At 42.4% G+C, this 24,408-nt stretch overlaps 2 protein-coding genes across 3 annotated transcripts; both read left to right on the plus strand.

The window, feature by feature from the left end:
• Nucleotides 1-259: 259 nt before the first annotated feature.
• On the plus strand, nucleotides 260-10,013 carry atp6v1ab (ATPase H+ transporting V1 subunit Ab). The gene is made up of 15 exons (XM_031732447.2): nucleotides 260-667; nucleotides 3,513-3,614; nucleotides 3,881-4,009; nucleotides 5,264-5,478; nucleotides 5,564-5,701; nucleotides 5,794-5,945; nucleotides 6,034-6,196; nucleotides 6,275-6,383; nucleotides 6,535-6,657; nucleotides 7,617-7,731; nucleotides 7,846-7,909; nucleotides 8,002-8,205; nucleotides 8,371-8,465; nucleotides 8,876-9,047; nucleotides 9,299-10,013. Exons 2-15 carry the CDS (start codon nucleotides 3,533-3,535, stop codon nucleotides 9,389-9,391), a joined length of 1,854 nt encoding a protein of 617 aa, XP_031588307.1. The 5' UTR covers nucleotides 260-667; nucleotides 3,513-3,532; the 3' UTR covers nucleotides 9,392-10,013.
• A 1,374-nt stretch (nucleotides 10,014-11,387) lies between these two features.
• gramd1c (GRAM domain containing 1c) lies at nucleotides 11,388-24,023 on the plus strand. 2 transcript variants are annotated; one of them, XM_031732450.2, is made up of 18 exons: nucleotides 11,388-11,542; nucleotides 12,089-12,197; nucleotides 12,510-12,633; nucleotides 14,550-14,650; nucleotides 15,056-15,151; nucleotides 15,242-15,322; nucleotides 17,473-17,591; nucleotides 17,677-17,833; nucleotides 17,990-18,149; nucleotides 18,243-18,386; nucleotides 18,494-18,612; nucleotides 18,724-18,866; nucleotides 19,722-19,825; nucleotides 21,003-21,173; nucleotides 21,663-21,729; nucleotides 21,845-21,964; nucleotides 22,316-22,421; nucleotides 22,957-24,023. In XM_031732450.2, exons 2-18 carry the CDS (start codon nucleotides 12,105-12,107, stop codon nucleotides 23,023-23,025), a joined length of 1,974 nt encoding a protein of 657 aa, XP_031588310.1. In that variant the 5' UTR covers nucleotides 11,388-11,542; nucleotides 12,089-12,104; the 3' UTR covers nucleotides 23,026-24,023. The 2 variants fall into 2 exon arrangements, with proteins under 2 accessions (XP_031588310.1, XP_031588311.1); XM_031732451.2 differs by having other exon boundaries at nucleotides 12,092-12,197.
• The last annotated feature ends 385 nt before the right edge of the window (nucleotides 24,024-24,408 follow it).

The raw sequence follows: 24,408 nt of genomic DNA on the forward strand, positions 1-24,408 counted from the left end.
CCTCAAATAAGTAAATAAATAAATAAATAAATCCAACAAAAAAGCAAAACAAAACAAAACTGGGGGTGTGTATACATATTCAAATAAAATGTATTTTATCAACATTACATTTTCATCGTTTTCTCCTAAACCACCTGAAAGATACACCGGGAGTTGTGAAAGCACCTCCATTTTGGCTCAACCGCTTGCTGCAAAGATATCAAACAACATGCGAGATAAGCTTCTGTGGCCCATTATGATATATGTAATGTAGCATATCGTTAGGTTGTTTATCGTTGCCTACCAACAGATCTACATTACTGTGGGTTTACGCTCGCTCACAAAAGATGTACTTAAACAAAAGTTTACGTAGTCTCCTATAAAACTAATTTACCATAAAGGTGATAACATAATTTAACACAAGGGTTACAGCAACAATATGAGAAGCTATGAGCTCGGAGTAGTGCATTATGTAAAGTGAAGTTAAATGACCACGAATATCCACCAGTTAGAGATCTTTGCGGTAGTCCAGGGGAGGATCCAAAATGGCGCCAGTTGCCGCTAGCCCGCAGTAAAAGCGAGCGGTGAGTGAATGAAGTCAGCTGATCTCTGCTCGCTGTCACGCTCCGCAGCAGCCAGCGTTCCTCTCTCGAAGCAAGACAGTAAACGGACACTTCACAGCCACACGGTAAATATCCAGTTTTTCCTTTTAACGTTTAACGCCATTTTAATATTACGAAGTATATTTGAATGTGCGTGTACAGTGAAACCGTTTAGCAATCCCTATGCGCCAGAATAGTAGAGACAGCATTTTTTTTCCACCCAGGCCGACAAACCAGTCTTGCTATCATTTTCACAACACCTAATCACCCACACAGCTAGCTAACCTTGTTGTTAACGTAAGGACAAAATGTGGCCGAGTGGAAATTACAAACATCATTTTTTCCGGCTTTATTATTTGGATTTCAGACTCTTCCTGTTGTGTCTTAACAGCTGGCTAGTTTATAGTTCCGAATATTGTGCACTCCTTCAAAGCGAATGCACAGATTTCTGCATATCATATGTCATAAACAGGCTACCAGGTCATTCTTATGTCATAAAATCTTTACTGTTGCCAATATTACTGTCAGTCGGTATTATATACATGAGCAGCGTTCAGCGATCAGCAGCGTTACCTGCGTCCATGGGGCTTTCATTTAACATCTGCATGTCAGGATGCTTTGCAGAATCACCTCACTCACATGTAACATTACTGAGCGTGTTTTTACCCAGACACCATCTCATACAGGTTAACCTTTTGGTCAGAAGGGACACTCGGGTTAAACTCTGCTACAGACTCCTCAATTGCTGGCTCATAAGCTGTTTTATCAGTGTAACATTTGGTCCCAACAGGAGGCTTTCTCCCCTTTTTGCCGTCAGTTGTTACCCACATTAGTATATTAATGCTGTAGTAAATTGTCTTTAATATGTGAAGTACTGCAGTCAGATGGGAGAAAATTTCCAGAGTTTCCACACAGACAGTTATAATTTTGACTTCCCAGTTTTTCACCATGCTGGTTTTCCACTTCCTTAAAGAGACTCATAGATAGAGGGCAGCCAGTCATGTGCCAAGATCATATGACTTAGTGTCATGTAGAATACCTTTTCCATAGCTGTTGTATCTGGAAGTTATGAAAAAGTGCTACTCTGTGGGTTTATTACATACAAAAGTTAATTATTCCAATAAATATTATTGTGCTGCTTTAAAAGAAGACATATTCGATGTTTTATGTGTAATTCTTTTGTTATTTGTTGTGATGTTATTAATCAAATGGGCAGAGACTTGCCTCTGGTACACTAGCAGGTTTTCCAGGTGAGCTCCCTGGATAATACCTGTATTATCCAGTTAAAACCAGTAAATTTAGTCTGGTTTTTGAGCAGTGAAGCCTTTCTATGTGTATCTCTCTTGCAGTTCTTGCTTTAATCCATAGGTGGAGCTGCTTTATTCCAGCACAGATGGCCAAGCAGCCTAGCGTGAGCAGGAAGATCTGTGCATCAGCAGGAAGGGCAATAAAGGACATAGATGTAGAAAGATGGAAAGAAAAGGGGGGCAGAAAAAGAAATCCACAGTAAAGGCATATTTACTTGATGTCACTGCAAGTAATGAATATATTATGTAGCAGATAAAGCTGATCTTGAATGTGTGCAGAGCATCTGCAGGCAGCGCTCTGTGAGGATGGGTCTGTGTCACGACTCGTGGCAGCTTGTGTTTCTGTTACAGCTGCATGTGGCTGAATTGTGAGATATAAATATAGCAGAAAAAGGAACTGCCTGATGTGGGAAAGATGCACCCTATTCTTCATATGAAAAAAAGAAAAAGAAAAAAAAAGAGCATGCTGTGGGATCCCCCACTAATGTTAGCCGGACGTGTCACGCTGACTGACTGTAGTAGGCCAGTGGACTGGCTGGTGAGGTGGCCTACTTCTGCCTGTGATGCTGAGACTGCAGCAAGACAAGGAGCCCTGAGCAGTGATGCTGTGCATTCTTCAAGGTTTCCATGGTTATTACAGGGGGAGACAATATAGAGTAGTCAGCATAATGCCAGGAAAACATTTAAATGAACTCGTAATGAGAATATAAATTTGTCCAATTCTGGTCAAAAGTCCACATTCATATATCCATTTGCTTACCCACTCAGCCTGTACAAGTTGCCAGTTCATCGCAGAGGTATTCCAAATTCATTTGAATACACAGAATGTCTATGTGTTCTAAGAAAAACAAAAAGTTTTTTAAGAGCTGCTGTGAGTTTTTGAATCAGCACATTAAAGGTATCTTTTGTAATTACCACCTTTGAACTTTCACCACCGGGGGTCACCGTTTCACTAGTAATTATGTTGAAATGTTTTCAGATGTGTGCTGGTGTTCTTTTAACTTTCAGTATTTCTTTTTACCTCTCCTGTTTCCTCATAAGGCTTTGGTTTTACCCATCCTGCCACTCTAAACATGAACATGTCTTTTTACGTGGTTAAAAGTTCGACTGGCCTGCTGCACCATCTTGTGGTTGAAATCATAATTACACAAAAATACTTCCCAGCTGAATTCCCATTTACTTTCTGCTGGGCGGGCACCGTGGGCACCTAAGTTTGTGAATGCAACAACTTGAAAATGAGAAGTTTCAAATTGATACTTAAAAATATAATAATCAAACATGGATTATCTTATTCCTCAGATGGTAACTGTGGTGCTCTCCCTGAGGCTGGTTCTGCTGGAGGTTTCTTCCTGTTAAAAGGGAGTTTTTCCTTCCCGCTGTTGCCAAAGTGCTTGCTCATAGGGGGTCATATGATTGTTGGGGTTTTCTCTTTATTATTGTAGGGTCTTTACGTTACAATATAAATTGCCACAACTGTTGTTGTGATTTGGTGCTATATAAGTAAAATTGAATTGAACTCTCGTAGGGGCTTTATGGCAGAAAATGAACTAATTTGTCATTTTAAATTTGTCACAAATAGGGAAGTTGTTGTCAGTAACAGCTGCTTATGTTTCTTTTCTTCCAGTCTGACTAATAAACGTGAAGATGGACATGTCCAAGCTGCCCAAGATCAGGGATGAGGAGAGGGAGAGCCAGTTTGGATACGTTCACGGAGTCTCCGGACCAGGTCGGTCACCACACACTCCTTATGAAACTCCTCTTTCATATTTAACACATTATTAGCACTTTCCAGAAAAAACTGAGGAGGTGTAATGACACAAACCCATTTAACCACGTCTGTATTTCTCAGTCTTGGTCACAATTATAAGGTTTTGTGAGCCCTATTTTATCCTACAAAGGCACAACAACTTTGCTTTATAACAAACAGCAAAATTCATTTCAGTCAAACAAAAAGCAATCACTCTTATGATTACATCTCATCTGTGCTTCCAGTGGTGACAGCGACGGCCATGGCAGGAGCAGCCATGTATGAGCTGGTCCGTGTCGGCCACAGTGAGCTGGTGGGAGAGATTATCAGGCTGGAGGGAGACATGGCCACCATCCAGGTCTACGAGGAGACATGTATCCTTATTTTATTACGCTGCTGTTATGGGATATTATAAAAGTTGGTCCTGAAACAAGAGGAAGAGGTCCATATAAACAGTCAGATAGGGTTTGGTTGCAGGATTTCTCCATTTCATACTCCTCAGACTCTTTCTTCCACCCTGGATTTGTGGTACATTCACTAAAGTGGGTGTATCATTTGTTATGCTTCTTGCACCAGTTTTGATAGAGCTGCAGGTGACATTGTTTAGGACAGTATTAATAACATCAGTGTAACTAACTCACTCCTGTATTTACTATCTAATTGTCAGTATAGTTCCACCCCTAACTGGTGGTAAGGATAATGACGCTCGAGCGTTTCAGAGGCATCCTGTGTCTTTTACCCAGATTGTTTTGGGGTCATCACTGACCATCATCACTGACCGTATTTAAGGAGGTAGTCAATCAATTTGGAGAAAGCTACTGTACCCTTTACTATAAAATCCACATAATCTTTTATGTAACTGGATGGATTGAGTCACAGCCATAAATTCCTAAAGAGAGCATGTGAATCTGGATATAACAGACACCACATTTCTGTGTAGAAACCAAAACGATTTTGTATTTTTTAAAGCAGTCTTGAGCAAGCCTCGAGTTCTCCATGTTTTCCGAAGGTCTTTCAAAGGACAAGGACTCTTCAATCTAGTCCTTGTACCTGACTATTTTCAGAGGAATTTATTTTTGTTTGTTGAATCATTCAAGCTTAAAAAAAGGCACCTAACTCGAGGGAAAAACCAGTTCTTTTTTTGTTTATACATTACAGACAGCTTAGAAACTTTGTTACTAGAAGTCACAAAAACACAGGAAAACATGGCTTGGCATGCAGTATGTCCTTAAAAAATTGGAGGAAACTGGACAAATGGAGGACAAAAACACCTAAAATCTGTTTACAGCAGATGAACAGTATCTTAAAGTCATGTCTGTAGTTAATAGCAAACAGATTTTTGGCTGAGAGAGTTCAGGCTGTGTTGAAGAAGAAAGGTGGTCATACCAAATATCGACTTTCAAGGTCGTAGTTTTGCCTTATACTGTATTTCCCTGCATGTTTGCAAATGTTTCAAATCTCTGCATCCATTTGCCATTTGCCAGCTAAAATATTAAGAAATGTGGGGGGGAGTTCAAGACTATTGAGCACCTTGCTGCTTATAAAATAATCAAACTGGGGTTATCTTAGTCCTCGGGTGGTAACTAATTCATCCAAATGCTGACGAGTTTTTCTGAGCTTGAATTCAGCTGGTGTATCTGTGGGCGATCCTGTGCTCCGGACGGGGAAACCTCTTTCAGTCGAGCTGGGTCCAGGAATCATGGGCTCAATCTTTGATGGTATCCAACGACCTCTGAAGGACATTAATGACCTCACACAAAGCATCTACATTCCCAGAGGTGTAAATATTGGAGCCCTCAACCGAGACCTCAAGTGGGAGTTTTCCCCCAGCAAGAGTCTGCGGGTACGAGTTCGTGGAGACTTCTTCTTGAAAAGTCTGAGATGTCGGGTTCGTTAGATTTACTGTACATCTCTTTTCTCTCTATTAGGTTGGCAGTCACATCACAGGCGGCGACATCTATGGTATGGTGTACGAGAACTCCCTCATTAAGCACAAGATCATGCTGCCTCCTAAAAACAGAGGCACCGTGACCTACGTGGCTCCGCCTGGGAGCTATGATATCACTGTGAGTCTGACACGCCTCCAGCTACAATTGTAATTTATGAGCGGCTTGTGAGGTGTTGATTTGTGCTAATGTTGTGTGCGTCTCTGTGTCAGGATGTGGTGATGGAGCTGGAGTTTGAAGGTGTGAAGGAGAAGTTCACCATGGTGCAGGTGTGGCCTGTCAGACAAGTGCGGCCCGTCACAGAGAAGCTGCCCGCCAATCACCCGCTGCTGACCGGACAGAGAGTGCTGGACGCCCTTTTCCCGTGAGTCTCAAGTTCTCCCTCAGACCTTTTGCCCTTGACGATTTTTTTCAGATAAGTTCTCCTATTCTCTTCTCTTCATGGTTTGAAGATGTGTGCAAGGAGGAACCACAGCTATCCCAGGAGCCTTTGGCTGTGGAAAGACTGTCATCTCTCAGTCCCTGTCCAAATACTCCAACAGTGATGTCATCATCTACGTAGGCTGTGGGGAGCGTGGAAATGAGATGTCAGAAGTATTGAGAGACTTCCCTGAAGTAAGTGGCAGTGTACTGGCACCCCTTTCTAAGTAAACTATTGTTCAGCGGTAACTAATAGTGTTGTTTGGGCAACAGCTGACGATGGAGGTGGACGGCAAGACTGAGAGCATCATGAAGAGAACAGCGCTGGTGGCCAACACCTCCAACATGCCCGTAGCTGCCAGAGAAGCCTCCATCTACACAGGTGACTGTTAACAGTACCCTAAAAAGTACTTTTTATCTCTCACCCTAACTGTGCGATCCTCTTATAAACTGAAGAACACTCACTGTCCTTTTGTGATTCTTTTTAATTGGCTCACATGTGCTGTGCCTTCTAACTCAGTTTATTTTGGCAGGAATCACTCTGTCTGAGTACTTCAGAGACATGGGGTACAACGTGAGCATGATGGCCGACTCCACCTCCCGTTGGGCTGAGGCTCTCAGGGAGATTTCTGGACGTCTGGCTGAGATGCCTGCTGGTAAGTGTGAAGTCTCATGTGAGCAGAGCTTTTTAAAATTTTAGGGCACAATGTTAGGGTCTAATATGGGGAAGAAAATATTCAAGGATCTCCTAATTATTGTGACACCGATTTAGCTGGTTAGACTCAGAGTCTTTTGAGGGTGGTTTTAGTCCAATTTTCATCTAAGCTACACAACAGCAGGAGGGGCTCATGAGAAATGTTAGAAAAATTCATCACAACCATATCAGGTTTTCTAAAGATATAGACAGGAGTAACATGAACAGTACGCTTGCTTTATGGTGGTACAGTGGTTAGCACTGTTGCTTCACAACAAGAAGATTCTGGTTTGAGTCAGACTAGGGCCCCACTGTATAGATCTTGTTGATCTTGTTTGCATGTTCTCCCATTGCCTACATGGGTTCTCTCTGCGTCCTCCAGGAGTCTAAAGACATGCATGCTAGATTAATTAGTAGTTATAAATTGGCTGTCGATGTGAGGTAGATGGAATACTTAACACTTATAGAATAAAGTACCTCATGAATGTATGTATGAGTGCACTATATAAATAGCACTCCATTCCTTTCTACTCTTCTCAGTAGAGAACTAGATTGCATCAAGCTTCACAATGCGCTACAGGAAATTAGGAAAGAAAGTTCAGAAATTTGGAAAATGAATTCATATGCGACTTACATTTATCTGCTATTCTCTTATCTTCATTTGACTTTATATAAATAGCTCAAATATTGACCCATAACTGTGAATTAAACCATTTTGTTTTGTTGTAAAGTGTATGTTTGAGGTAAAACTGCAAAACCAACTGTATGAAAACAGCTGACAGCTTGGAATTTCATTAGAGTGGAGCCAGTGTGCTTTTATTTTGAATGCCGTGTGCGTTCAGAGTTGAAGTGTCTCATTTCTTTGGTGAAATAAAAGCATAATGGTACTCGGTAAACAGTATTTCCTGCATCTGCCCACAGACAGTGGTTATCCTGCGTATCTGGGTGCCCGACTCGCCTCCTTTTATGAGCGTGCTGGAAGAGTGAAGTGCCTGGGTAACCCAGAGAGGGAAGGCAGCGTCAGTATTGTAGGAGCGTGAGTACAGCTTTGCATCACTAGAGGGAGACATTACTCTGCACATCTTTTTTTTGAGCAGCAACAAAAAGTGGAATACAGCAGTTTCATGAAAATGTTTGTGCTTTTTTTCAGTGTATCGCCCCCTGGTGGTGACTTCTCTGATCCTGTTACCTCAGCCACACTTGGTATTGTTCAGGTAAAGGATCAGCTTCTAATCCCACTCTTACTGGATCAGCTTTATAAAATCACATGTGCTTTATTATTTCCCCTCATTTCTTCCCCTCTTAGGTGTTCTGGGGTTTGGATAAGAAGCTGGCTCAGAGGAAGCACTTCCCATCCGTCAACTGGCTCATCAGCTACAGCAAATACACCCGTGCCCTGGATGAATATTATGACAAGCACTTCCCTGAATTTGTACCTTTACGTACGAAGGCGAAGGAGATCCTGCAGGAGGAAGAGGACCTGGCAGAGATTGTGCAGCTTGTCGGAAAGGTAATTTACCACAGAGTCAATGAATGTGGTTTGATGTCCTCTTCAAAGCCAGAAAAAGATCCTGAAAAAATCTCAAATTTCTTCATTGGTTCTGTTTTGGCATGTTTAAGAAATTCATTGAAGTCTTTTCACATGAATAAATAAAGGTGTCATTATCTCTGACAGGCTTCACTGGCAGAAACAGATAAAATCACTCTGGAAGTGGCCAAACTGATCAAAGATGACTTCCTGCAGCAGAACGGTTACACTCCTTATGACAGGTAACATTTATAGCCTACGTGACTTGAACCTTAACTGATGTTACTGGCTGGATTTTGGTCATTTCTGTGTGGAGATCTTTAGATTAATAGCAGCATATTTACTAAACGGGGCCAAAATAGTGTCCAGGTCCAAAACATAAGATGCCTTTTTTCTGCATTAAAATTCATTGCAATTGCAGTATTATAGTATTAGCTGTAAATTGCATGTCATAAACGTTAGCAAGTCAGCACACCTGATTTAAATATTCTTGTCCCTAAATACCAACAAACGGCAAAACCCAGTTTGCGCTGCTGCAAAGCAGTAAGTCTGGCCCTACATCTACTCTTTAGAAATCATAAGTACCTTGTTTCTTGACCTGATCTACAGTTAGCTCCTTTTTTTCCTGACTCTTTGGTGTCAATCTCCTCAGGTTCTGTCCCTTCTACAAGACAGTGGGCATTCTCTCCAACATGATAGCTTTCTATGACATGGCACGGCACGCGGTGGAGACCACAGCTCAGAGCGACAACAAAATCACCTGGGCCATAATCAGGGAGCACATGGGAGAAATCCTCTACAGGATCAGCTCAATGAAATTCAAGGTGTGTTCAACTGTACACACAAAAGCTGTCGAATGTTTCTTCTGTTCTTCCTTCATCTGTTTTTGTTGTTGTTGTTGTTGTTTTTTTGGTTTAGAAGTTTTTTTCTCACGTGTTAGTTTTTAAGCAACAAGATTTCAAGAAGTCAAAAACTAACTTTAAATTTATATTTTCTACCTGTTGGATTAATTAAGCCAACACAGATCGTTTTCTTTTTGAGCTTTGAGACTTTATTTCTGTTTATTTCCGTGTAGGACCCGGTTAAGGATGGTGAAGCCAAGATCAAGGCCGAGTATGCACAGCTGGTGGAGGACATGCAGAACGCCTTCCGTACCTTGGAGGAATAGGCGCCCACTAGTCACAATCTTTCCAGTTTTCATCTCAGACCCCTCCACTGCAGAATCACATTCCACCTCCATGTATCCCCCAAACTCTCTGTACTCCTTTGTGCTCCTTTGTGAGTCACCGTGTGAGAGTGTGCGCATGTGAAATTTCATGTGGAGGGAAAAGAGAAAGATGTACTGTATTCATTATTACTCATTGCCTCGTATCGGCACACTCTGGATCCTCTGCATGGTCATCGCTCATGTGTGCGTGTATGTGAATTAGATGTGTGTATGAAACAGGGATCCCTTCACCTTGGTAATTCCTTTCTCTGTTTACATGAATCCTACGTGTTGTGTTGCTCTTCCTGAAGAGGATTGTTCAGTTGATGTATTGTAATTCACAGACCATCTGTACAGAAGAGTATTGAATATAAATTTAATGAGATCAGTCTATTTATTGCCAGCATTTTGACGTAAAGGCTTTGTTCTTTTTTTGTTTAGTTTTTGTTTTTTATGGTTGTGTTTCACGCTGTGCAGTGCTGTGTACTTTGCTGTGTGAATGTCTAAGAGTCCTGCGCTCTGCTGTCCAGTGCTTTCATCGTGTTACTCCCAAAGAATTAAAACATGAGAAAAAAAACAGTCATTGTGGTGTTGTCGCCTGTTTGACTTCATTGTTTCTGATGATACTGCCGGAGCTGTTAAACTGGTTTCCCTGCATATCACGCATACTGTGTAGTCTCCTGACCTCAGGATCGATTTACGTAACATTTTAACTACCTTAATTACTACTGGTTAAAAGCAACAGCTGAATCTTAGTGCTTGTAATCTAATATAAAATAGTCATAATCTCATATAAATTTAGCAGTTAAATATTAAGTTAAACAGAACATAATAAAAATAGTTTAAATAAGTAGCATAATTTATACCTCAAAGTCAAAAACTAACCCAAATATAATAAAGATAAGTACAAAGTGTAAAAGTGAGTTCATTGTCAAGTTCAAGGAAACAGTTTGAAATGATTTCAGCTTTGAGACATGGTGTGTTATCCTGCTGGAAGCAGCAATAAGAAGATGGGTACACTGGTCTTAATGGGATGGACACACTCAGTTGATACTAAGGGGCCTAAAGTGTGCCAAGAAAATAGCCTCTACACTATTACACCAGCAGCAGCACCCTGAATGATTGAGCCAAAGCATGATGGGATACATCCTTTCATGCTGTTTATGCTCAAGTCTGATCTTACCATCCAAATGTCACATTGCAAATCTAGACTCATCAGATAAGGAAACATTTTTTTCAGTCTTCTATTATCCAATTTTGGCAAAAATGTAAATTGTAGCTTCAGTTTCCTGCTTTCAGCTGACAAGACCTGCACCATGTGTGGTCTCTGCTGCTGTAACCCATCTGCTTCCAGGTTTCACCTGTGTGTGCTTAGAGATGTTCTTCTGCAAATCTTGAGTGTAACACGTGGTTTTATAAAGTTACAGTCACCTGTCTGTCACCTCAAAGCAGTCTGGCCATTTTCCTCTTGCCTCTGGCATTAACAAAACATTTTCACCTGGATATTTTCTTTTTTTAGAATATTTTCTGTAAACTAGAGAGAGTTGGGCTGGAAAATCAGCAGTTTCTGAAATACTCCAAACGGACTGCCACGTTCACAGTCACGTAAATAACCTTTCTTCTCTATTCTGATGCTCAGTTAGAGCTTCAGTAGGTGATCCTGGGCATGTCTACATGCGTAAATGTATTACGCTGCTGCCTTGTGATTGGCTGAGGAACAGTAAACAGGTATACCTAATGAAGTGGCTGGTGACTCTACCATTCCCCCAAAGAAACTGAAATATCACGTTGCGCTACTCAGTCAAATGGCTATAATTGAAATTAACCTTTCTTCTGGAGGATTACTAAAATAAAAGGAGGGAGGGGCCTTTTTGGAGCCTTAAGTAATTGAGTGAAGACCAATGAGCGTCACCACCAATGAGATGACAACTCCCTTAAGGAATGCTCCCCGGGCCGGATAAGATGCACCTGCAGCAAGGCGTGCCAAGAGTACATTTAGCTCGGGAGAGCCTCGGAGTTGTGTGGGATAAACCGCTGCGCTTTTATTTATTTATTTATTTATTTTTAACCTCGGTCACATAGAGTAGAAATCCTGGGTCCACTACGTGACAGGTAAGTGCACGTGGAGATATAAATATAAGCTTGATAACAGAGTATCTGATCTTTGATAGTCTTTTATCAACTTGAGCTGTTTGACTTGGCTGCACATCAGCTGATAGCTCCCATCTCTCATCTCTATCTCGGCAAAAGGGGAAAGAGGGAGGCTGCTTTAAAGTCCTGACTTCTTTATGATGTCAACTTTTAACTTGTGGCACAAAAACTTGCCCTTTCACCGAAGGTAAGCTCGTGGTAAGCTTTCCAGTTTACCACGAGATCGTGCAGGTTTCTGTTCAGTGGCATGCCTGCACATCCTCACTAAGCTCTCCAGTCAAACCAGTTCCGTTGAGGCGATAATGACCTCCCCAGCGGACCTGATGTTTGTTGACATTTTGCAGGTTATTAAAGTTTAACCCTTCAAAAGAGCTTTCCCCCTCGTCCTGACACCCGCTAATCAAAGTTTAAAGCGATAACGCAAAAGCATGAATGGTTTAAACAGAGCATATTACAGCATAGCCAAATATATAAACCTACATATATGAATGTACTTTTGCTTCTAAGCAGCGCAGCAGAGCAGATGGACCAGGTATCCAACCGGTCAGGAGTGGGCAGTGATGACGTCACAGATGATACCTCACTCGCGGATCTGAGGTGGAGCTCAGATGAAGATGTAAGGAAAAAAATACAACCAACATAAAGCTGCTGCTGCTGCTCCTGTCAGTGTCATAAACTGTGAAATGGAAAATCTTTCACTGCCCCCTTGTGGGAGGCCATGTTTCCTCCCAGCACAAAGGTGTGATTGCTGTTTCCTCTCTGAGGCTCATAAATCTGCTCATCATCTGGAGATGTTCTTTATTTTATCCAGCCTGTCTACACATGTTAATCTCAGTTTTACAGATCTCATCGTTTTGTTGTTTCTTTCACAAATTCTTGCTCTGCATTAAAGTCCCCGTGTCATTAATGTGAACTGTTTCTCTGTCAGAGCTCTGACGTTCAGGCACAGTGCCTCGCGGCACCTCAGCCTCCCGTGCCCACCTACAAACAGAGGCTCGAGGAGTTTAAGAAGTTGTTCAAAGAGCTGCCTGAAACAGAGAGACTCCTTGTGGGTGAGTTGAAAAGGCTGCCATTGTTGGGTCTCTTTAATTTCATTGTGTCCATCAGTTCCATTCTTTATATCCAAATGCATCATAATATTTATTTTATTTGTGTCATGACATTAAATTCTCTATGGGCGTCTTTGCATCATTTAAGTTCTGTGAGCAGTGCGCATCATTTATTTCCTGTTAGAGCCACTCAGGAACCTACAGTCATATAAACAAAGATTATTTCTTGAGCTTTTTGCAACACCCAGAAACCCACAGTTGTAACAACTCCTTGGTGGCAGAGCCCCTGGCGTTGATGAGGTCCGCCCCGAGTTCCTGAAGGCTCTGGACGTTGTAGGGCTGTCCTGGTTGACACGCCTCTACAATGTTGCGTGGAGATCAGGGGCAGTAGCCCTGGATTGGCAGACCGGGGTGGTGGTCCCCATCTTTAAGAAGGGAGACCAGAGGGTGTGTTCCAACTACAGGGGGATCACACTCCTCAGCCTCCCTGGGAAAGTCTATGCCAGGGTGCTGGAAAGGAGAGTTCGTCCGCTAGTCGAACCTCAGATACAGGAGGAACAATGCGGTTTTCGTCCTGGTCGCGGAACACTGGACCAGCTCTTTATCCTCTCGAGGATACTCGAGGGTGCATGGGAGTTTGCCCAACCAGTCTACATGTGTTTTGTGGACTTGGAGAAGGCATTCGACCGTGTCCTCGGGTGTCCTGTGGGAGGTGTTGCGGGAGTATGGGGTGTCTGGCCCATTGCTACGGGCCATTCGATCCCTATACAACCGTTGTAAGAGTTTGGTTCGCATTGCCGGCAATAAGTCGGACTCGTTCCCGGTGGGTGATGGGCTCCGCCAGAAACTGCCCTTTGTCACCGGTTCTGTTCATAATTTTATGGACAGGATTTCTAAAGCGCAGCCAAGTGGCGGAGGGCTTTTTGGCCTCAGAATCTCATCTCTGCTTTTTGCGGATGATGTGGTTCTGTTGGCTTCATCAGGTGGAGGCCTCCAGCTCGCACTGGAACAGTTCGCAGCAGTGTGAAGCAGCGGGAATGAGGATCTGCACCTCCAAATCTGAGGCCATGGTTCTCAGCCGGAAAAGGGTGGAGTGCCCACTCGGGTCGGGATGAGTTCCTGCCCCAAGTGGAGGAGTTCAAGTATCTCGGGGTCTTGTTCGCGAGTGATGGGAGAAGGGCCGGAGATCGACAGGCGGATTGGTGCTGCGGCTGCAGTGATGCGGACGCTGCACCGTCCGTCGTGGTGAAGAGGGAGCTGAGTGTAAGCGAAGCTCTCAATTTACGGTCGATCTCGTCCCCTACCCTCACCTATGGCCACGAGCTGTGGGTAGTGACCGAAAAACGAGATCGCGGATACAAGCGGCAGAAATGAGCTTCCTCCGAAGGGTGGCTGGCCTCTCCCTTAGAGATAGGGTGAGAAGTTCGGCCATCCGGGAGGGGCTCAGAGTAGAGCCGCTGCTCCTCCACATCGAAAGGAGCCAGTTGAGGTGGTTCGGGCATCTGACAAGGATGCCTCCTGGGCGCCTCCTGGGTGAGGTGTTCGGGCATGTCCCACCGGGAGGAGGCCCAGGGCAGACCCAGGACACGCTGGAGAGATTATATCTCTCGGCTGGCCTGGGAACGCCTTGGTGTTCCCCGGATAAGCTGGAGGAGGTGGCTGGGAGAGGGAGGTCTGGGCTTCTCTGCTTAGGCTGCTGCCCCCGCGACCCGGCCTCGGATAAAGCGGATGAAGATGGATGGATGGATGGAATATTTTAAATGATAAAAAGGGATCTGCTCAAAAAAAAAAGTTTCTCTGTGAAAATGCTCCTCTTTATTCCAAATGCCGTTTAAACCTAAAAAATGTCAAACACAGTTCAGACATTTATTTATATGCATGGTGTGTCTGCTTCAGCGCGCTTCTGTGTTTTTCCTCAGATTATCCGTGTGCCCTCCAGCGGGATATACTCCTACAGGGACGCATTTACCTCTCAGTGAACTGGGTCTGTTTCTACAGCAATGTGTTTCGTGGAACAAAGGTAATAACACTGAAGAGGATGGAGAGAAGCTGGAGGAGGGTGTAAACTATTTGCTGGTGTTTTCTTAAGTTGCAGTGTGTTTGACCTCTCAGTTTCACTGTACCCAAGAGGTTAAACTCACTGATGATAGATATGTGGAGAAAATCCCAGCAGATAAACAGTTTCTGAGACTGAGACCAGTCCATCTGGAATAAACAACCAAAGTCACTTGTATCACCTTTCTCCCCCACTCACCTGACTGGAATTTCAGCAGATTGTCTTGACTATGACTACATGCTTAAATCTACTGTTGCTGCTATGTGATTGGCTGATTAGATATTTGCATTGGTGAACAGATGACACTGATATTTGTCCTTCAAGCATGCACATTGACCTTTCACTATTATTATTATTTTTTTTAAATAGATCACTCTGACACTTAAAAACATCACAAATATGACGAGAGAGAAAACTGCTCGATTTATTCCCAATGCCATCCAGATCTGCACGAGTACAGACAAGGTACCAAACGGCAATCATTCAGAGCTGGCTTAACATATGAAAAACACACATTTGCTTATATTCGGTTTCTCTTTGTATTTTCACTCGCAGTTCTTCTTCACTTCCTTCTCAGCAAGAGAGAAAAGCTACCGGGAAGTTTTTCGCATGTGGCAAAACACGCTGATGGGTAAGGTAAGGCCCTGCTTCACCCACCTGTTGTTACCTGCAACAGCGCATTGTCCCAGTCGGTACAGTACTCATGTCTATGTCCAACACTAGTTCATGTTTTATACTCATTTCCAAAAGCACTTCTGTGCGCAACTCCTCCAAAAACACCAGTGGGTCTGCGACTTTATGCAGCATTTATCTAATCAGTTCAGAGTACATATCGTGCTCCACTACCCCAGCCACAAACAGTCTTCCTCTGAGGTAATCAGTCTTGTTTACTTGTTGCGTGTAGGGTTAACCATCTGCACACAGTACCGGTGTTTGTTCACGAGTCTAGCAGACACAAGGATTTTTATTTTATTTTTTGTTTACTGTTCCACATCCAAAGTTACCACAGTTGGATTAACCTACATGTAAATGAGGGATGTACCCACTGGAAGTCAGCTTTCACCTTTTACCCACTTCCTGTGTTCCTGTGTAGTAAAGGTAAACAAATAAGAATAAACAAGAACCGTTTTATTTGTATTGTCCAGATTTTTTTTATTTTTCATAATAAAATTAAAGATATCTCACTTGTGTTAAACCTGGACATGCAAAGTCCGTAAATAAGAAATATGTTGTGCATATCAGCTGCTTCCCATGTTTAAGGGTGAAACGTCAAAGTTTACTAAAGTGCAGAGCCAACTCTTAAACCCCAACTTGCAAGCTGCAATACTGTCATTGAAGAAAGGGTAAAAGCACTCAAAATGTCAGTGAAAGTAAATGATAAAGGCCACATATCATTTATTTGTTATGGAGTCAGGAAAGCCACTCTAACAGAGCCCAATAATAAAAAAAATATAAATAGGTTTGCTTTAAGGCAAGATTCATATTCAAAATTAAATTTTTAATACCATTTTTCTTTAATTTAAGCTTTAAGTGATTTGTATAGCATTTAATCCCCAACCTTTTTTAATTTAGATTTTATACATGGTCATTACGTTTTTGTTTAATTGAAACTATTGTCGTCATATCTATTTTTTTCCTTTTCCTGAAAGTGATAAAATGAATTCAAATGTGAGATGAATGCGGAAAATTCCACTCAGGTTAAGGCAGTAGCTTTGTTTTGGGTATTGAGACTAAAATAACCAGCATGATTATCATAGGGTTTAAGATGAGAACCATTCAAGGCGCTTTGGTATCGGCACTGATTAATTTGTTAATCGCTGAACTTTGGACTATCCCGTCATCGGTCTTTAGCCTCTGCCTTGGCACTATGGCAGCCTCTTCTCATGGGTGTGGGTCTCCTGGGATCTGAAACGCAAACACCTGAATATAAAAGTTCATTGACCTCTGCAGGTGTGGCCAGGACGGCTGATTTGCATTGACGACTGGCCTTCAGTCGCACTTGACGCTTCGCTGGTGTTGAAGTTGAAACTATCAGAGGGTTTACTCTAACAAAAATAAAGAAGCTTCCTGTGGCTGTTTTACGAATAAGAGAACGGGAATTTCGGGAGGTACGAAAAGCTTTCTATTTACCTTTTTTCACTGGAGCAAATCTGGGCGGCGCGTCTTGGACTCGCTTGAGTTGTCTACTTCCTGAATGTGAGTGCGCGGTGCGTCCAGGTCACTGATCACTGCCTGGGAGCCAGTTAACACTCACAGCTGTGGGACTGTTATCCTTTAACGCGTAAGTAAAACCTGTGTGTATGGATCTCAAACATTTTTGTGGGTTTTACGTGAAACAATAATTCGTTCTCATTCGACAAAAAACGCGTAAATTTCCAGTGGGAATAAACGGGTCTGCAATAATCTCGTTCATCTATTTTGAAGTGAAGATCTTGTTTGTGTAACACTGTTTTGTGTCTAAAAATTTAAGGTCCCGCTTATTAACACTGTATGGAAGCTTGTTCCTGTAGTCTGCTTTTGAACCCTTGACTGCCAAGGGTTAATGCGAAAGTGTAAGATGAGTATCTATGCAGGTCAGAGAGATAATAAGGTCAGTCGGTTTGTCGCCCATGGTGATAATACAGCAGTGTTTCCAGGTTTGCTTGATCAGTTTGGGAGTTTTTTTTTCTTTCTTTTCTTCCTTTGCGTGTCTGTGTGCTTACCTCCTTAGCAGAGGTAAAGACCTCACGTGTCACTCAATTCAAGCAAAACGTCATGGTTGACTTGTCTTTTCCCATCTCTTCCAGTCTCTGACCAGCCAGGAGTTATGGCAGATGGTTAGACAGCATTATGGTTTTGATCTTGGCTTAAGCTATGAAGAGATGGATAGCTCACCGATAATAGCAGAATCAAACATGCAGACCAGGTAAACGCACCTGCACCTCCATCTCCAGCCACACGCACCGCATGACATGTTTAGAATCTGATGTTACCTGTTTGTTTGCTTGCAGCCTGACAGCGAGGCCTGGCGGAGATGACGGTCCAGGGAGACCAGAGCGGCCCCCTTTCCTCCGCATCCCTGAAGTGGAAAATGGACCCTTGGAAACCTCCACACCTCAAGGGGAAGAAATGCCTTCCCCTATTAGCTCACAGAACTCGCCCAACTTGGTATTTAAGCGATCACGTTTTTAATACTGCAACTGTATATCCATCTTATTTTTGGAAAAATTATGACAAAACTAGCCATAATTGCACCTCAAATTCAACCAACTATTATAAGAGACCTCAAAGGGGGAAAAAAAAAAAAAAATTGTCTTCTTGCAGGAGGACTTTCGTAACACCCCGTCCCAAAGGCGCAGTCCGGCTCCCCAACTGGACCGCCTCGTCCCAGAGCGCATCTCCAAGCGCTCCTCGCTTTCTCTTGACCTTAATGCCAACGAGAACGGCATATCTGAGGAAAGCGGCTCGGAAAGCGAAGAAGAAGGTGACAAGACGCAGCTCAGGGCCTGGTGTGTGCTTAAAACGTGTGGTTTTGTTTTTGTGGTTTAATATCTTTCTTCCTCTCTTCTCTCCTCAGTGGAGGACCGCGTTGGTCTGTCTCAGGTGTCCGGTCGACAGTATTTGAACCGGGTTTTCCACATCGGTGCAAAACATATGTTTGAAATTCTCTTCACCGACTCCAGCTTCATGCGCAGGTTTATGGATGCCCGGAAGATAACCAGTAAGGCCCTTTAAAAAAAAAAAAAAAAAAAAAAAAGTTTTCATTCAGATCTAGCAAATAAAAGCTCTTGTGTGCACAGTATTCAAGGTTGCCTTTTGTGTTCTCAGATATCACCTCTACTGCCTGGCAAAAAGACTCTTCCGGTAACATGAAGCGGAGTCTGAAATACACAATAACCATCAACAACCCTCTGATTGGGAAGTTCTCCAGTGCTACAGAGTACCAGGTGTGTTTACATCAGCGTGAATGACGCTTTCGAGCTCAAATTGATTAATTTATATATTAATGTTGTTTGAACTACGCCTGGCTGCTTATTTGTACTCTGATTATCTGTCAGACGCTGTACAAAGAATCCAGGGCTGGTCAATATTACCTCATAAACTCGGAGGTGTACACACATGACGTTCCCTATCATGACTACTTCTACACTCAAACCCGCTACTACATCATGAGTAACTCTAAAAGGAAATGTCGACTAAGGTAAAGTGTCAACTTTTTTCCTGGGTCCGGTTTATTTGGCACTACACTTAGACAAAGCTAGGTGTACGTCATATTAAACTGTACAAAACTAGCAATTGTAACATTTATTAAGCGGTAAACGCACACAGTTATATCCTAATTAGATACTGTACCATGTAAAAACCTTCACCCACCTTTCATGTCTTTATATTATGAGTCAGTAACTCTACAGACTTTATACTCTACCTGATCGCATTTTTAAGTCACTTAACAAAGACCTATAATTTCTTCAAGCTTTGGGGGGGGGGCTGGGCTAACTCAGTGGATGAACCAGTGTTGTCTGCACATAACCATTTTGCATTTAGGCATGGGGTAGTGCGGTGGTTAGGATGGTCACCTAACAGGGTTCTCCAGTTTCCTCCCACAGTCCCAGAACATTAATGCAGTTAACTGGGGATTCTAACCGGTGGATGAGAGCATTAAAAGTTCTCTCTCTCCATGTTAGCCCTGCATTACATTAGCAATTTGCTAAGATGTGATTTTGTGACACCTTAGCAGGTGCTCAAGTGTGATTTTTGGCCCATTATTTTACAGTCTTCAAATCCTGAAGGCTGTCGGCCCCATCTATGAATGGGGTCTCTTCTGACCACACCATAATCTCCCAGTATTTCACAGGTTTGTCTAAATACTGGTTGCTGATTTGGGCACTGGGTCGAGCAAGCAAGGCTAATGAAGGCTAATGCAGAGACTTTGTTTAATTTGATGCAAAGTATATCTTCATCACACGTTATTAGTGTAGTTAACCATGTTATCAATGAGTCTGACTTTCACGTTTATTCTCCTTAATAACTGGATTTTACTCTGTCACATTATCAGGGTGTATACTGATGTAAAGTACAAGAAGCAGCCATGGGGCCTCGTCAAGTCCTTTATTACCAAAAACTCCTGGAGCGGCATAGAAGAGAATTTCCGGCATCTGGGTGAGTAGATGGCCTCATCTCCACGCTGTGGAAGGAGGGCACTTGCCTGTCTCCTTTCTTCAGCCTGTGATTTTCTTTTATCTCTGATCTGATATGAACGAAGGCTCCAACACTCACTAGGCTCTACAGCAGTGAATCATATTACTGCTGCATCTGCAAGTGGAGAAGCGGGGGCAGGCCATATGGCCAGAATAAAGTTGCTCTTATCAGTTGTTTTAAGACCATTAAAGTAAAGCATAAAGTCTTCATCTCTTGTGTACATTTACAAGGGGGATGTTTATTGTTAATGCAATAAATATAAAGTCTACACACCCCTGTTTGTCAGTGCCATGATGTATTCTACTACTATCTAAAGAAACAGATAAGAAACAAAGTCACACTCATCTATCAGTCTGGAAATGGTTATAAAGGAATTTCTAAGGCCTTGGGACTCCAGTGAACCACCCTTACCCACAAATAGAGAAAACTTAGACCAGTGGTGAACCTTCCCAGGAGGGGCTGGCCTACCAAAGTTTAATTAGATTACTTAAATCAGCGATCTCCAACCTTTTTCCCACCACGGACCGGTTTATGTCCGACAATATTTTCACGGACCGGATTTTAAGGTGTCGCGGATAAATACAACAAAATAATATTTATAACACACGGAGAAAAAAGACCCAGGGAAACAGAGTTAATGATAAAAACTATTTAAAAAAAATAACAATTAAAAAATGCTAAAATCCTGAAACCCATAAATTTCACACCTGAGCTTAATCTCTCACGGCCCAGTATCAAGTGACTCACAGTCCAGTACCGGCCCGGGGATTGGGGACCGCTGGCTTAAATCGACAACTCATCCAGGTCACAAAAGAACCTGTAACAACATGTAAAGGAACAGTAGGCCTCACTCGTTTCAGTTAAGGTTGAGAGTTCATGATTTAACAATAAGGAGACTGGGGGAGAATGGCATACATGAAAGAGTTCCAAGGAGAAAACCACAAATAACACATACGCACATCTCATATCTGCCAAAAAACATTTGGGGAAAATATAGTGTTGAGATGTTTTGGCATGATCATAAACAGGCCAGGCCGTTCATGCTCATTGCTTTTGCTTTTGCTAAGTTAACCCACCTGTTTCCGTTTTGTTTTGTTTTGTTTGTTTTTGGTTTTGGCCCCGTGATTACACAACACAGAAGCAGAACTGCTGGAGGAGGAAGCGGAGATGAACCAAGGAGGGGGAGAGGCGGGGAAGATGGGTGGGCTTCGCAGGAGGAGGCGGACTTACAGCCGGACTCTGGCAGAGCATTCAAAGCCCAACAAGCAGTATGGGCACGACGCTGAGCAGCACAGAGAAGTCAACATGGGTACTGACGCCTTTTAATAATGAAACTACAGTTTATGAAAATGGGGTGGCGGGATCATTATAACTGTGCTTGGCTTAGACTTAAACACTTAAATTTGACATTTTCATTGTTTTTTTTTTTTTTTTTTTTTTTTTAAATATGTCAAAGCAGGGAGATTTTATATTTTTTTTTATCTTTATTGAAACAAATGGCCTAAACTGGATTAAAGTAATCCTTAATGTGGGCTTAGACATTTAATACACTTTTTACTGTACACTTTGAATAGGAAATACTCAAACCTGTCATAACTGTGTCATCTTAAGAGTTATGGTACAATCTTTTGACACGCCCAGAGAACAGCAACTTTTATACCTCACACTGTTGCAAAAAACTGCTTGTCATTGAGAGGAAATGTCTTGCCAAACGCAATCTGCTGTGAGTGCAATTTTATCCTCATAGGACTGCTAGCCAAAAAAAACTGTTGTGTTGATGTGTGCTGCTGTATTTCAGGCCCTGTAGATATGAAAAGTCCGTACCGATGGAATGTCACAACGATAGTGGCTGGGATGAGTGTGATGTAAGTTGCCAACCCTGAACACACATACCGAAATATAGCGGTTTGTCTTGACTTAGCCACTTCCGCCCGCCTGCTCTGTTGGTCAGATTACTCAATACCTTCTGCGTTTTTACAGTCTGCTGATCCTGACGATGCTGAATCTAGGCTTGTTTTTTAAGCTGTGGGCCATGGAGGATGTGGCCCAGCGCATGTATCTGACTACAAAGCATCGCCTGAGGGAGAGGAGCGAGGCCAGGTCAGTTGACTTCCCACTGCTTCTTTGTGACCTGCGTATAACCGAGGACTGTTCATAGATGGTACCTGTAATAGCTGTTGCCACGAGCTCTCAGAAAGCAGAAGTCTTAGTGTGGGTGGACGGGAGGAAGGGGTTCGTCTTCCTCCACAGCAACCCACATACAGCACAAGAGAGCTTTTGTTTTAATGACTCAGTGTTCAAACTGTCTGCTTCTGTGAATTTATGGTGTTATGTAAGTGACATCAGTGGCCTTCTTTCACATTGTTCACTTTTTCCATCTCTGTTTCTGTTTCTTCTGTAGCAAAAATACCTTACACATGAGAATGAATTCCTCCTTTTGTTATTTAACAGCTTAGCCGCTGAGTATGGACCCAAACTGGGAGCAGCGTTGAGGTCTCCAGAGGAGCTGCGCTTACTAAAAAATGTACTTCAGGACTCCATTAACCTCTTAGAACAGGTAGGCTGTTTAAAAGACCAGTTCGTCACAAAATCAAATGTAAATATTTTTCCATTGTTTAGATTTGTTCTGTTTTCGTTTGATTTGCTCATTTTTGCATATTACGAAGGCCTTTTTTCGTCAGTGACATACTCAAAATCCTGAGTGACGAGACAGAACTGCACATTTAACAGCTGACATTTATATAGTTCAGTGAGTCTCTGTTGTGATGGGGTCTGTTTTAAATTGCATAGCATGTGATTGTGTTAAAGTGCAGAGCATTGTGGCGTTGGCACGAGTAAGGAAAGAAAGGAATTATCGGTTTCTTAGTGTTGTCTTTCAGCCTGACTGCAATTCTCCCATATCTTTGCAAACAATACGACACATAAATCCTGAAAAATGGCAGACTGACATTTGGCTTCATGTATACTAAACGCATGCTTTTTAAAGCTGTTTTAATTTGTGAGAACGTCAAACATTTAAAGTGTCTGTTATGTTAGCTCAAAGCCTAACGCAAGTGTTCAGCTGGTGAGTCTTGTTCGTGTTCTCCTTGCAGCTTCGTACCTCACTGGTGATGCTGCAACAGAATTTTGCAACAGCCAATCGCACTGCAGCGCAGCAGTGACGCAGCCACGCCTGGTGACTACAAAGCACCTGTCCCTGTGGATAAAACGACACTGAAGCACTGAACTGTCTCGGAGGATACCTCTGCTATCCACAGATGTTGCCATGTGGGCATCCCCAGGCACATGACATGTTTTCTTCGTGGTTATGCATCCCGAAGCCTGTGGTGAGGTATCAGGTGCCAGGATGTTGTTTGTTTTCTAAGCTGCGGACTGACTGCTGGGAGGAGGATTATGTTTCACCAGAGTCTGGTTTAGATTTCTGCAGAGGGCTACTCTCAGCTCCCGCAGCTTCCATGGTTGTTTTAATGAGCCTTGTGCCACATGAACTGTTGTGAATACTTTTAGTTTAGTTTTATTTTTGGGATGTGAGTCAATATTATTTAAGCTTTTTGCACGAGTCTTATGAGTAAGGCTGACTTGAGCTCCCCTCTCCCCAATAAATCCCGCTAATCAGTGACTCAGACTTGAAGGATCGTCTACACTTGTGGTCTTGAATCATTTTGTACATGTATACTTCAGTTATTCTGCTGATATTTCAATGATTACACTGTGGTTCTCTCCTGGACTTTAAATGAAGCAGACCAGAACCGATCCTCATCACCTGTTCAGGTATAATCGGGGTTTTTGGGTACTTTTATTTTTCACTGCACTGATCCAAATTTAGAAAACTGTACGATTTCGTAGTTTAAAATGCTTTTGATGAGGTGATCTTTCAGCGAAGGTGTCGGCTTGGACTATCTCAGTACTGTGAACTCACTCGGTCAACACTAGAGGAAAGCTTGTTCTATGATTTCCTTATCAACCTTTTTTTTTTCAATTTTTTTTCATTTTATCTTTTATTTTTAACTCTTAAGGTTTACACATGTCATTCTTGAATTTGAAGACTCTCGTTTTCCTGTACATATAAATCAATTTCTGTGAATTTTACTGTGTTTGGTACTGATTGTTGTCGATGTCTTGTCATTGATCATTTTAATAAATATTACTTTTGCCAGAAGTTTTGACTTTTCCTGGAAACCTTTAAAATATAAACGCTATTTATTTTGAAACCCTTAATGACGATTTTTCTAAATAATGTCTCAGTGTAAATGAGCTTAATTTCCAAGTTTGCTGCTTTCTCTTGTTGTGCCAGTGGTACAAACCGTTTCACCAGTGATTGATTTGGAACCTGGTATGAGGCTGATCTGTGTTGGCACAAAGTGATATTTATCTTTGGAAGAATCTGACTTAACTAAGACAGAACTGCCATTTAGACTTTTTTCTTTCTTTCTTTAAAAAACAAAACACAAAAAACCAGATTGTGTTGGCAGGAGCTGCATAGATGCTCTGCTGGGGGAAGAAAAAGATTAAATGGGACTAAAGCCAAATGTGTCTTTGTTCTT

This window comes from Oreochromis aureus, linkage group 9 (assembly GCF_013358895.1).
Source record: "Oreochromis aureus strain Israel breed Guangdong linkage group 9, ZZ_aureus, whole genome shotgun sequence".
NCBI classification, from domain to species: domain Eukaryota; kingdom Metazoa; phylum Chordata; class Actinopteri; order Cichliformes; family Cichlidae; genus Oreochromis; species Oreochromis aureus.